The sequence below is a fragment of the Schistocerca gregaria genome, chromosome 11, assembly GCF_023897955.1.
Source record: "Schistocerca gregaria isolate iqSchGreg1 chromosome 11, iqSchGreg1.2, whole genome shotgun sequence".
In the NCBI taxonomy this organism is placed as follows: domain Eukaryota; kingdom Metazoa; phylum Arthropoda; class Insecta; order Orthoptera; family Acrididae; genus Schistocerca; species Schistocerca gregaria.
This window is the reverse complement of record NC_064930.1, coordinates 95,296,371-95,311,153: the sequence shown is the minus strand read 5'-3', so window position 1 is coordinate 95,311,153 and position 14,783 is coordinate 95,296,371. Positions and strand designations below refer to the sequence as shown.

General features: G+C 41.4%; 1 protein-coding gene across 4 annotated transcripts in view; it reads right to left on the bottom strand.

Moving 5' to 3' along the window:
- Positions 1-14,783, bottom strand: part of LOC126294968 (dynamin-like 120 kDa protein, mitochondrial) — a 190,238-nt gene that overhangs the window by 12,020 nt on the left and 163,435 nt on the right. For all 4 annotated transcript variants that reach the window (XM_049987195.1, XM_049987196.1, XM_049987198.1 and 1 more), the window contains 2 exons: positions 14,219-14,356; positions 1,695-1,895 (listed from right to left, as the gene is read on the bottom strand). In XM_049987195.1, the coding sequence (XP_049843152.1) occupies positions 1,695-1,895; positions 14,219-14,356 (339 nt within the window). The remainder of the gene's footprint in view (positions 1-1,694; positions 1,896-14,218; positions 14,357-14,783) is intronic.

Genomic DNA, 14,783 nt, shown 5'->3' with positions numbered 1-14,783 from the left:
ATATATGTGAAAGCTTTTTAGAGGAAATGATCAATGTTAATAAGGTCACTTATTAACAAGAAATAGTGTCTTACCGGTTTTTAACTGACATATTAGTCATAGGGCAGCTGTTCACATTTAGAATTTCAAGCAAGTTATGCAGTGCACATAGCCTTGTCAGAATTTTGTGGCACAAAAGTTGCTCTAGGTGGTGGTGCTCCACAGAAGAGACTATGTATGGAAAAGGGCTACATTCTAAATAGTCTTCACGGGTTTGCTGCCGGATCAGCTTGTGTAAATTCCACAATACTTCCTCAGAGCAACTGTCCGACATCTTCAGGTCGTACCTAGCCACCGGCAAGGTTGAACCACCTGAAGATGTCAGACAGTTGCTCCGAGGAAATATTGTGGAACTTGGGCTAACCCGCGAAGACTATTTACAAAGTATCTGCTAGGAAAGCTTGAAGAGTCACAGAGGCTACATTACAGTAGTTGGACCTATAGCTGTATATTTAAAATGGTTTACATTTGACTGCTAGTGGGCCAGACAGCTGCTGACAGTGATGCCAGGCGGGGGCTGTACTGGCACCGTCAGCTTCTACTGACTTGCCAAATATGCTGCGCAAAGAACTGCTCTATCGGCTCTCAAGTTGGGACACTTTTCCAGATGCAACAACTTTGCCTATTTTGGGGAAATACACAACTCCAGGAAACAGTGTGGAGAGGATAAGGGGCACAAAAGGCCATATGGACATATGGGCAGAAATGCAGGCACACTCACTTTAAGGTGGCAATAAAAGACCTCTGACAGCGTAGATTTCAATGACTGAGTGCACACGTGAGAAGACGTCGGCAAATAGGAATGTTCTGCCCGTACCGGTGTTTTAGCTCCACACTCGAGAGAGCACCGAGCTAGAACACAATCCAGTAGTAGCTACATAATCCTCTGTACTGCGGTGCGGCGTGTCTAATTCAGAATAACACATTATACTTTTTCCCTCTCAAAGTCGATCAAACATGTTCGTTTAAAAACATCGTTTAAGTAGAGGTCTTCCAACTGAGGGTCCTTCCATTTGATACATCTGCAGACACAATGGGAGAAGTATGAGCACAGGACACTGGAAAAGCATGATAGCAATCCAGTTTTCCCACCTGCTGTGACTGTGTCACTTATAATTTAGTGTCGAGACTTGGCAGTGTTTCAGAAGACACAGAACAGGAGGTGCTGCCTACAATGACAATGCCCAGAAAAAGCTGAAAGGAGTCTGCCAGAAATGTCATTCCATTCTATTTGGGCCTGTTGTAAGAGTCCAGTTGGAGATGATGCTCTGATCTACAAATTCAAAAAGAGATCTGTACACCCACTTAGTAAATGTTAATATACACTGAAGATGAAATACAGACACTGAGCTCACGACCAAACCATCATACTGTTACTGCCCTCTGCTGACAACACAACGCACCCTCCTTTTATACTGGCGGGTCACCTCTTGCGACATCCGGTTACCAATTTCACATTACACAGTGGTGTCTGGATACTTTTGATCCAATAGCATACATGTACAACAGTAGAAGAGAAAGATAACATCTTTTACCCTTCTCAACGGGAGCACTCCTCCATTCATATTACTGATTGTCAGATGCTGTACATATTTACGTAACTGCCTTTCCCCACTATGTGTGCACGACACGATACATAAACAGAGATGACGTACCTCCTTTTCGTGGCCCTGGTGGTACATATAGTACAGCTTGCGACAGTCGTAGGCACGGGCCAGGCTCTGTTTCAGGAAGTGTTTCCTGAAGACGGGATACCACGTCTCTCGGATGAACTCGAAGTCCACGTCGATCTTTGTCCGCTGCAGGTTCTTGCGCACAGCTGCCAACTCGTCATATGACAGCGACGGCGAGTGTTTCTGAAAACGTTTGGAGAGCGATTACATTTGTTGTCTTTGGTATCCTCGTATTATACTTTACATTAATGTCTGCCACCAAAATTAATAAGAGCTGCAACAGAACCAGGTGGGACCATCATACTTGCACTTAAACCACTCTTGACATTAGTATAAGTTTTTGTTCTTACTCAGATCTTGTTTTGTTAAGAGCACATACAAGATAATCACTCAAAATAGCTTATTTCTTATTCATGCCTTTTTCAGTGAAATTTGTTACTCACTGGATATTTTTATGACTAATGGTGATAATAGCATAGGGTGCTTATAAATGAATATTGGGGTTTTAACGCTTTACAATATTTATTATATTAAACTTACAGTTATAAATTATATGTCAAATGAAAGTGCAACTCAAACAGTTTTACCAAGAACCTTATAAATGTTCAATGTGAGCACCGTTTGTCACACGGCACACATAAAGTCTATAGCCGACTTCATCCAAACGTTGACACGTGTGTCTTCAGTGATTGTAACAACAGCTGCTTCAATCCGGTTTCTTAATTCAGGGAGGTCTGCTCGTAGGGGAGGCATGTACACATTATCCTTGATGAAGACTCCAAATGAATAAATCACATGGCTTTAGGTCGTGTGTAGGCCGTGCAAAGCAAGCCCTGTCATTCGGCCCCTAGTGGGCTATCCAGCATTTGGGTAGAGTGAAGTTCCACCAATCGGGTACTTCACTATGCCAGTGAGGTGCTCACTGGTGCCAAAAACAACTGTTTGGGTTGCTCTTTCATTTGACATATCATTTATAACTGTACGTTTACTGTATTAAATATTATAAAATATCAAAACCCTGATATTCATTTAAGAATATCCTGTACATCTGGATACTTTGGAAATATTTTATTTGAAAGATTATTCATAATGCACAAAAAAGGCACCTGGAGGTGAAATTTTCAGATAGCAAATATCTGTTTGTATCTAAAGTAGTATAGTTTATCTTAAAATCCTCATTCTCCTTTTTTTTCAACAAACATTTTACTTTTTCCAAAAAATTTTGAAATATACAATTATTCATATTCAAATACTTCACAACCTAGAATGTTACCATGTTTAATACTGATTATTTCCAGAATTCAGTACTATAGTTTTGCAGCTTGGATTTATCAGATTCCAAAAATGCCTACTTTACTAGAATGAATTGTTAGTTTGTTTATTACTCAATTTGGCGGGCTTTGGAAATCTGTTTACAAATAGAAATTATTCTCATAAAATAGTACTTTTGTTTCTTTTCTTTGGTGAGGCCATCTACACACTTCTGTTCACATTAAACCTACCAACAAATAGTACTTACATTTAGACAGTTGCCATCCTATCCATGTCAAACGTTCCCTCCCATACAGCCTCGGCATCCCAGGCAAATGTATTTGTTCCGATGCAGACTCTTTACAGAAATACAGTACCATTCTCACCTCAGCCTTCACTGGATGTAATTACCCCACCAGCCTAGTTTGGAAGCAGATTTCCCAGACCATCACATCTAATCCTGGTCCTGTTGATTCCTCCAAGAAACAACTTCAGAGCACACCACTGCTGACTCAGTAGTATCCTAGTATGGGACGCATTAATCAGCTACACGAGTTCCTAAAATCGAGCCCTGAAATGAAATCCATTCTGTCTAAAATCTTATCCACCACACCTAGAATAGCTTTTCATTCCCCTCCCCAACTCCACAATATTCTTGTCAGACCCTATGCTCTTTCTGTACTCATCTCCCTACCCTACGGCTTCTACCCCTGCAACTGTCCCCACTGCAAAACTTGCCCTATGTACCCTCCTACTACCATCAATAGCAGACGTGTAACTGGCAGGACATATACTATCAAAGGGAAAGCCAACCTGTGAAATGACACATCATATACCAGCTGTTATGTAAATGCTGTTTGGACTTTTGCATCGGCATGACTACCGCCAAATTACCAAGTAAATTGAATGGGCATAGGCAGAGGGTGTATAAGGGCCACACACAATATCCTGCTGCAGAGCATGCTCTAACATGACAATGGTGACCGAGGTGCCTGTTTCCCCAGACAGCAGTTTCTCAGAACTCCGCAGGTGGGAACTGGCACTACAACACGTCCTCGAAACCTACCTGGCCTTAATTTACGTTAATTTTTTCTGTCTCGGCATTTCTTCAGGGTAACAACTATTTTCTTCACTCCGCTTTAGTTTTGTACATCTTCCACTGTCTTGCCCGTCCATCTTTTACTGACCCCCTCCCACCTCTGTTACGTACAATGCACTTAGCTTTTCACTCTTATTAGCTCATGCACGACGTTTAAGCAATAATACCTGTCTTGCATATTACCCCGTCTTCCGCCTTTAAGCTCGCAGATTTTCAAATCTCGTCTGCTGCAGTACCCAACAATCAGCCTTTCCTTCTCATCCCGTGTGGCAAGTCTCCCCTGACACGCAGATCTGGGCAACTTTCCCAGAATCTACCCCTTTTCCTTGACCTCTCCAGCCATTTTCCTTCACCCCTCTTCCTTTCGCCTCCACACTTCTGCCTGAAGGAGGAGTCACTGGCTCCAAAAGCTTGACTAATTACAATCCTCTTTTAAGTGTCTGTTCTGCCACCGCTTGGTGAGTGGGTTTCTTATCTATCCAATTAAATCAAATCTATCCTTTTCATAATATTGTCATTATTCCACCCTGGATTTTCAACTATTTGATAACGGACACATCAACAGATGAAAACCTCAGATCAAATACGAGAAAAAGAACTAGAGACACATCACAAAAACGAAAGTGAGAGCAGTAAGAACACCTGCTGAAACACTTGGGCCCAGCACGGGATGTAAACAAATAATATTATCAAGCGAAATAACTTTCACTGGTAATGACAGTTCCAAAACATTTTCCTAAATCTGCATCAACAGTTCACGTGAACTGTCTGATATTGCAATGTAAACGAGACCAAATTGACGACATAACAATAATATTAATCAGTATGTATGAACAATGCCTGTCAGAATAATGAAACTTGATCATTTGCAAATCATTCTCCTTTTACGGTGTTCAACATCTAAGTGAATTACAAACTTTATGTGGAGAAATCTTATTTTATATTCTCCTTTATATGTAACCAGCCAATTTATGCTGGAATCATTTTTTTATTGCTATAAAGAAAAGTAATTGCAATGTCACTTCATTTTTATTTTATTGCTATGAGGGGCATTCAATAAGTAAAACAACATAATTTTTTTTAGAAGCATGTTGATGTTATTCAGGATTCCAATACACCACACGATTACCCCTCATTTGGCTACAGAAGCCCTAGTGTTCAACATAAATCTGTTGAATGTGACGGCGTTCTACCACCTCACTGGGAGCACCTGTACGCACGTACGATATCACTCTACAGGTAGATGTCACAGCCAACACCTCACTTCATCAATAACCTGACCATGAACTGCTTCCTGCAGAGTGCATCCTCCATTGAGCCAAAATAGTGGAAGTCGGAAGGTGCGACATCTGGGCCATACGGTGGTCGAGGAAGAACAGTCAGACGAAGTTTTACGGGTTCCTCTCAGGTGCTCAGACTTGTGTGGCCTTGCGTTGTCATGGAGAAGAAGTTAGTTTTAATTTCTGTGGTGACGAACGTGCAGAAGTCGTTTCCTCAACTTCCTGGGGGCAGCACGATACATTGCACTGTGAGGGGGGGACAGCAAACAGAACAACTCCTTCAGAGACCTAGAAGACTGTCACGATGACTTTACAGGGTGAGGGTGTGGCTCTGAACTTTTTCTTCGGAGGAGAGGTGTTGCAACGTCACCCTGTGGACTGCTGTTTTCTTTCCGTTCGAACCGACGGTCCACATTTGGTTGCCTGCAACAATGTTTGACACAAAATCGTCACTACAGTGTGCATCATTTACGACGGTGGCCGAGTTTAGGTTCGTTCTGTGCATCTGACATCACAAAACACAGTCAGCCAATGAACAGAGAATGACATTGCCAGAGCTCGACTGCAGTGCAGAGCACGGACGAGTGCTTCAGTTTTAGAAACGTTCAGTCATAAATACAGTAATTGAACAAAAGCAATGCCTTGATATCAGACTTTTATAGAAAGTTTGGAAAAAGCATTCTTTATACCAATTGCTTCTTATTCTATTAATTAATTAAACCAAACAAGCAATAAGCCTCCTAATTCAGGCGATAGCAAGGACAGGTGTTTGTATCATTCTCATGAATCACTTTTTCGCAATAAAGAACAGCGGTAATAATTTATTTCCTATTGCACTTCGACGAAATGTGAGTATTCATAGTCATACCAACAGCGTTTGTCGGTATTTTGCGAGATATTTTAGAGTCCTTCAGGAGTTCTATTCAACAACGAGTTGCTTTAGCATAATGGTTAAGGTATTTGGTTGCTAAGCAAAATGTTCTGAGTTCAAACCTTGTTGACAGCTTAATAATTTCTTTATTTAAAAACAACACCACAGTGTCTTACTTCATGAATTTTATTTGTTTGAATGTAATTTTTTGAAATGTCTAGTGCTTTGTCTCTTCATTATAATCATAATAAGTTCTCGGTTTTTCTAATTTTGTCCTCCAATATTTCTTTTCACAGCAATTAAAAACAATGGAAAGGCACACACACACAATATTCATGTTATCTGTTTTGTTAGTGTATCTTCTCTTCCACAGTCGGTGTTTTACTATTCATATTGAGATCTATTCTTTTGCGAAAGTATTAAAAGTATTATTTAGATCAGAATTTCAGCTCATACATTGCCGAGCTAGTTCATTGTCTGACGGAATTCTTTGCTTCACTGCTTTGGCAACATCATATTCAATATTTTCGTCGACTGATCTATGTTTTGGCAAGTATTTGCTGTCCGTTGTGACAAACACAAATTGTTTGCGCAGAGCGTCTCACTAACAATATAATTTAGTTTCTATGTTTTATTATTCCACAATTCAGTTTTGTGTTTTTAGCCAACTTTGTTTTAATCAGAACGTTTTGGAAAAAAGCGAAATGACTCTGGTATAAATGAAAGTTTTATTACAGTCACTAAAGATGGAATATTTCCCAATTTATAAACACTGTTTATGTTATAAAGAGTGTTCATTTTAACTGGGGACATGCTTTTGTAAGTCCACAGTTTTGTTTAATGTATTTTGTCTACTTTTTTCTGATTGATTGAAGCGCTTTAAAATAAGATCAAACGCGCCCGGTGTAAATAAAACTTTTATAACAGTCGCGAAAGATGGAATATTTCTCAATATTACATACGACACCTATCTGGTACTTAAATTAAATGAGATATTGTTATACAGTAAATTTTATATGAAATTTAGGTATCTTGTCCACATTTCATTCTCAACATTGTGGCAACTACATTCGACCATACGGAAAGTATACGCTATGGACTTTCACCTCTGCAAACTCTTAAAAATTTCGTGCAACAGTTTACTACATTTAATGCTGCACTATAACTGTGTTGAACATCAAAACAAAATTAAGACGTTTATGGAGGGGAAGGTAACAGATGTGTAAAAATCAAAATTTCGAGACAAATAGTTTTTGTGAAATTGAATGATAAAGTGTGTCAATGTAGTCGGAACACCATGTCTCTGCACAGGCGAGCAGTGCAGTGATGACAAAATTACGCACAGCGCGGAATGCAGGGAGCACATCTCTGTAGCAGCGAAAAGGTTAATGCGTCCGTGGTGGCTTTACTTCATAAACTGCGCGCTCCCCCCTAAACGTAAGTTTGTGAACTATACTGTACTATGGCACAGCTTCTCTTGACATGTGTGTCGTTTGCAACTGGCAACGCAGCAATCTCCCACGTCTGGGCAGGCTTGCGCGAACCGCCAACATAAAAGAATTGAAATATACCAGCCTCGTAACACCAAGCAATTCTGCACGAAAGTACTGTGTTGTTCTTTATGTTCTTCTGTTAGGCACCGAGGAATCCAGCACACAGACACCTCTGAGTATTCGACTGGTGGACGACTGTGTCAGGACTACCGACAGAGACGTCTAGTCGTACAGTGAGGTGTTTGACTGCGATCCGTCAATCACCTCGAATGAGAACGTCCTCACGTTGTAACACTGCAGGCATCACACCTGCATGCAAGCAGCCGGCATGCGGAATGTCGGACAGAATGTGCTGCTCTTCTTCGGATCTTCTATATTTCCTTTACCAATCCTGTCTGGTACAGATCCTATACTGATGAGCAGTATTCACGTATCGTTCAAACAATGATTCTGCAAGTTACTGCCTTTGCCGCTGACTACACTTCCTGAGGATTCTTCCAATGAATCTCAATCTGATATCTGCAGTACTAGTGATTAATTACACATTCGTTGTTCCACTCTAAATTGCTCCGTACACATACTTCCAGATGTTTTGTGGAAGTAACTGCTTCAAGTGATTATTCTACAACTACACTGTCAAACAATATTGGGTCTTTCTGTCTACATTCACAAAATACATTACATCTGTTTATGTTGGGAGTCAGTTGCCACACACTACTCCAAATATCAACCCTCAGCAGGGCTTCCTGTATTTCCCTACAATTTTTTAGCACTACTTCTCTCTATACGATAGCATCATCTGCAAAAATCTTCGAGCACCTTCCAGCGTTGTTTAGTGTATCACTTAAATGTATTGTGAAAAGAAACACGGAGTGATTTTAAAAAAAATCATTTTTACATTTGAAGGCTTCTCTCCACTGAGAATAACATGTTGTCTTCTGTTTGCTACAAACACACACACACAAAATTTCGAGCTTTCGCAACCGGCGGCTGCTTCGTCAGGAAAGAGGGAAGGAAAAGGAAAGATGAAAGGATGTGGGTTTTAAGGGAGAGGGTAAGGAGTCATTCCAATCCTGGGAGCGGAAAGACTTACCTTAGAGGGAAAAAGGATAGGTATATACTCGCACGCGCGCGCGCGCGCACACACACACACACACACACACACACACACACACACACACACACACATCCATCCATCCATACATACACTTTTGTGTACGTATGGATGTGTGTGTGTGTGTGTGTGTGTGTGTGTGTGTGTGTGTGTGTGTGTGTGTGTGTGTGTGTGCGCGCGCGCGCCTGCGAGTATATACCTATCCTTTTTTCCCCCTAAGGTAAGTCTTTCCGCTCCCGGGATTGGAATGACTTCTTACCCTCTGCCTTAAAACCCACATCCTTTCACCTTTCCTTTTCCTTCCCTCTTTCCTGACGAAGCAGCCGCCGGTTGCGAAAGCTCGAAATTTTGTGTGTGTGTTATTTTATTGTGCCTGTCTACCGGCGCTTTCCCGCTTGGTAAGTCTTGGAATCTTTGTTTTTAATATATATATACACCTGGGGACCAGTATCTACCACCTTCTGGGTCTCACAAACGAAGAGAGTGAGCTGGGTTTCACAAAGTTATTATTTTCAGAACCTGTGTCGACTCCTAAAGAAAGAGGTAAGTTTCAGTCTCCAGAAATGTCCTAATACATAAGCATAAGCCGGCCGGTGTGGACGAGCGGTTCTAGGCGCTTCAGTCGGGTACGGCGCGACCGTTACAGTCGCAGGTTCGAATCCTGCCTCGGGCATGGATGTGTGGTCCTTAGGTTAGTTAGGTTTAAGTAGTTCTAAGTTCTTGGGGACTGACGACCTCAGATGTTAAGTCCCATAGTGCTCAGAGCCATTTGAACCATTAGCATAAACATGTTCCAAAGTTCTACAACAGACTAATGATAGTTTTTCTGCATTTGTTCAGTGTCCATTCTTGAAAATAACGGGCTCTGCGCTTTTTTCCAATAGTACACAAACACTCCACTCCTCCAAAGTCTGTTGCTAAAAGAGCAGCAAGTTCGTCCGCATACTAAATGTAGAATTTTACTGGTGTCATGTCAGGTCTACTGGACTTTCCTATGTTGAAAGACTTAGATTGCTTTTCTGTCCCACAGTCACTTACTTCAATATCTACCAATACGTCATTTGTACGACGATTTAAAGGAGGAACTATGATGCAATCTTCCTCTTTGAAACAGTTTTGCAAAAGACATTTAAAATTTCAGCTTTTTCTGTGTTGTCATCCATTTTGATGCCAACACAATCACGGAATATCTGCACAGATGGCATCAACGTGTTTACCGATTTAAGGAAAGACCAAAACTTCTCAGGACTTTCTGTCCAGATTATACACAGGATATTAATTTTGAATTCGTTGAACACATAAGCAGGTTCAGAAGAACAGAGGACAGTGTACTAGTGCTTGAGGAAACAGTACGGTTCACCATCTCTACCACACAGACATAATATACTAACAGATTAAACAAGAAATCATACACAAGAAAATTTTGAAAAATTTGCAGAACTTTCCCTGAAGTGTGACTCCTATTAGTCAATGCTCCATAATTGTGTGTTTCATCTATTTGCCACTAACTGGCACGAGGAATCAGATAACCAACTGTGTATGCAGCCAAGGAAGGCACAGTGCAGTGCAGGGCTCACGAGATACAATCTGTCGAGAAATCGTGGATGCTTCGGCACAGGTGTTCGTCAGAGAGACATGTATCTGTGGCTTCTAATCTGTGCCCAGAAATATGGCTGATGTCTAGTGGATACAATCTTCCTTTCTGTGCATCTATGCAAATTTTATCTTGCAAATAAACCAGTTAAACTTGGTGCTTCCATAGTGCTGGATATTATAGATGTCAGCTGTTAAATCTTTTTTACACTCCCTGAAAAATAAAAGGTGCAGCACCGAGAAGAGGAGGAGGAAACACAACGAAACTTTATGAGTTGAAAGAGCATTTGGTATTTCGAAGATGCACATCACATAAAATTTACAGTAAACTCTGTAGCCTGAGCCCACGTATCAGTACAACATTACAGCCACTGTGGCCTGCATCATGCACCGATTCGGTCGGGAAGGGTGTAGTAAAGCCGTCATATCCTTTCCCGATGCAAGCTGGCCCCCAACAGTTGTAACTGCTCCTCGACATCCCAGACACGGGTGCTATTGGGGACAAATCTGGGAATCTCACTGGCTGCCAGAGAACCTCTACATCAAACTGATAGTTCACAGAGGTGAGTTACAATTGTGGTCCAACATTATACTGTTGAAAAATAGCATCACGATACTGTCACACGAGAGGTACCGTCTAAGCTCCCACAATTACTAACAGCCATGACTTGCGACCATACCCGATGGCTACCCACATTGTGATGCCACGGATAACACTGATTATTCTCCAATAGGTTGCAGAATGGGAACTCTCCCAAGATCGCTGTCATACTTGTCAATATCGGTTACCTGAAGCAGTGAAGAATCACAATTACTGAATGACATTACTGAACACACATGATGCTATTTGTCAGCAGTCTGTGCTTCCTGTTCACAGTACCACTGGAAACACACAGTTTCGCGTTGTTGTGTTAATTACAGCCTATGTGTGGGACTATAATTCACTAGTCGGCTGTTGCTAGAGGTCAACCGATGGGGCAGGATGACACACAATGTTGCAAGGAATCCAATACTTTTTTTCTCAGATGGCAGGCACGGACATGAAAGAGTTATGGTGTATTTTGTGCACAATCTTCTCTTTTGGCAGTCACATGGAATCTGAGTACGACTGTATCTGCCATTATGTTCCCGTGCCGTCCACCGACGGACCGCTGTCATGTCCGAATGCCCCCCGAAATTCAGATATTGCAGCACTGGAGCACACAACAAACCTTAAGTTCTGTATTCGCATCGCTAGTTCCTCAATTCTGTTACTATATTCTGATTTTCTGTAAAAAGGATACTGCCCTGGAGCCTTTATTTCACGGTGTCGGTGCCAAACTACAGTCCAGAAAAAAGGACTACTCGTGACAAACGAGTCACAGCACGGCAATAATACACCAGTAGTTTCACTTGCCATGTGCAGTGGACTGAGACACAAAAGTCATTTGTGTAAAAGGGTCTCTACGTCACAGTGTATGCAGGTGGTTTTCCAACCAGAATGCGTGTAGTGTTCTGGCTGTGACGGAGATGTTGGATCTGGTCACAAACGCAGTCAGACAGCGTGCAGAAATTTACATTCTAGAGAACGTGTGGCCAAGGGACCAAATGTAAATTTTTTCCAAAGTCCAGAAACACCACACCAACCCGGTTTCCGATATCCACTAAACTGTGGATACTGTGTGCCGAGAGTGAGGGTTGGATCTCGCGAGACAGAGGTTTTCATGTGCTGCCCCCTTTCTGTGGGGAAGGCTCCCCCACTGCGTGTGGTGTTACATACTGCTCCAGAAGAGTAAAGTGCATCCCTACATATTCTTAACAATGGTGAATTTACTAGTTTATTTGCACGTGGAGAAGCAAAATGCAGGACAAAGTGTGCCTCTGAGATGCGACGGTAATTGCAATAACTTCGTGATAGGAAATACTCACACAGGTATGATATAGAAGCCTTGCGAATTGCTAGCTTTCTTTGGAGAATTGGGTCATCCTTGGAATAAACACAGAAAAAGAAGATAATGGATATACTGATAACAAACCAAAAAACTAGGAATCGGTTTGTATTTTGAATCCTTGATGCTATGTGAAAGGAACTTATTCCGAAAAGGAATATTGGAATTCAAGCTGATGCCACCTGAAGGATACTGTACATGTTTGTGGACAATATACTGCATATTCCTCCAAAGGGTCATCGGGGGCATATTCTCTGATGTTTTGGCAGATATTTCGAATTTCATTTTTGTAGTGTACAGTAAGTCGGAGTCAGACCAAACAAATACTGTTCATCACATCTTTCACCAATGCCAAGTGACAAAGCAAACTGTTCATTTGTTTCCCACTACAAAGAAAATTATTTTTAAAATGGAATTTGTATATGTCCATTCACAAGAAAGCTCCAAAATTAATCTAGCAGGATATTGTTTTAGTGGTATGCAGCAATGTTAACACAGATAGTGAAACAAAGAATAAGAAGAATTACAGTCTTGACCGAGTAGCGGTGCTGCAAGGCGGCGATTGTGGCCACGGGCCAGGATGGAGACGTCACTGCCGGAGAACTGCTTATTCTTTCTGTCTTACTATCTCCACTAAAACAAATATCCCACTAGACTAATTTGGAACCCCTCTATTGAATGGCCACTTAAATTCTGCTTTAAAATTAATTTTGTTTGTAATGGGAAACAAATGGACTCTTTTCATCGATATCGGGTGTCTCACGAAAGACGTGACGAGTGTTATTCGTTTAGACTGGATCCTGCTACACACTGTAGCGGGACTTCTAATTTTACCGCGCTACACTCATTCCCTCAGATATAAATTATACTGTCACAGCTGTACGAGCACTTGACGGCTGAGAAAATATATAAGAAAAGGAAAGTACTGAAATTGTAACTTTTTTTGTTATCTATCCGTTTTATTGTCTCTCGAGAGCAGTAGCTTGATGCAGACATAAAAACTTATTAGCTGGTCTTGGTCTGATCAAGACAAAAAACAACTTATTGATGTGCAGACATATTGTGGAAATTTGTATGAAATTCAGAGGATGGAAGCAGCAACATAAAATACATTGCATTTAATCTCAAGATGATTTTGATTTGCATAAATTAGTGATTCCTGGACGATAGCAAGATTTCGGAGCAGCTACTACTTTTCACGCAGAAATGAAGTAGGAGATTTTTGAAGACTTGGATGCCGCACGAAAGAAGACATGTTAACATGGTAAAGGATGAACTCTTATCTACGCCATTTCCCCCTGTTAATCATGTTTTGTTATTCTCTGGTGTTTTTTTTTTTTTTTTTTAAAAAGTGGAAATTGGTTTGACTTTTGCTCAGAAACGGCACAAGGATGACCGCAACAATAGCTTTTCCGAATCACTAAGTCCGATAATTTTTCTGTAATACGAAGTCCGACTTGCATTTGATTATTTCCCTTTTTCACGGTCATTAGCGATTTTAAAAAAACCCTTTTATTCACGATTTCTTCCCATAGTTTCAACCTCTTTCTTTTCTATTCTTCTCTTTTTCTTTTTTATTAACCACAACAACACTGCAAAAGTAAAATTGCAAATATGTGGTGAAACATCAGAGAAAATGCTCCTGACAACTCCTAAGGGGGACACCCTGTACGTACGAGAAAAATATTCGAATACTTATTGAAGCAGAGCACAAATGACACATCCTTCCAGCAAGAATAGTTCTTTAGAGAAAAGTAGTCTCGTATTGCTGCATTCGAGACAACAGTCAGCTAAGAAGAAGAATATAAATTCTCCAGAATCCAAAAGTCCAACAGGGAATGCTACAAGCCTGGGCACAGCCCCCAGGGTAGACTCACGTGGTCGCTGTAGAGTATCTTGTCCAGCTCGGTCTTGACTGCCGACCGCAGGGCCTGGTCCGCCGTCTGGTAGCTCCAGTACACCCACCGCTCGTAGAAGCCCGGGCCCAGCATCTCCTTCAGGATCTTGTCTGTGGACTGAACAGAAAAGGCAACGCGTTCAGAGGCAGCCAGACAGACATCCCCGGGCAACACGCACGGTCGAATCGGCAGGATGCCGAAACAGTTGGCCGTGCAGAGTCGGCACTCACTAGAGTCCCTAATCTCTACCGTGGAGTCTCATTAGCCCATTTTTGAAGGGACCACATACTGTGAACATCACAAGGGGAAACATGTACTACCAAAAAATGCTTCAGGGTGTCTACGTGCACAAGGAAAAATAATTCCTGGATTTCTCAGTTGAAAATACACTTTCTCCTGGGTGAAAATACACTTTTTCCGTGTTAAGTGACACTATACTTTTTCTCGGCACTTATCAATCCTTTTATGGTTTATGGCTTTATACACCGGCGTAGAATTTCCCGGCACTTTAGAAAATGAAACTCAGGGGAAAAACACGTTTTGG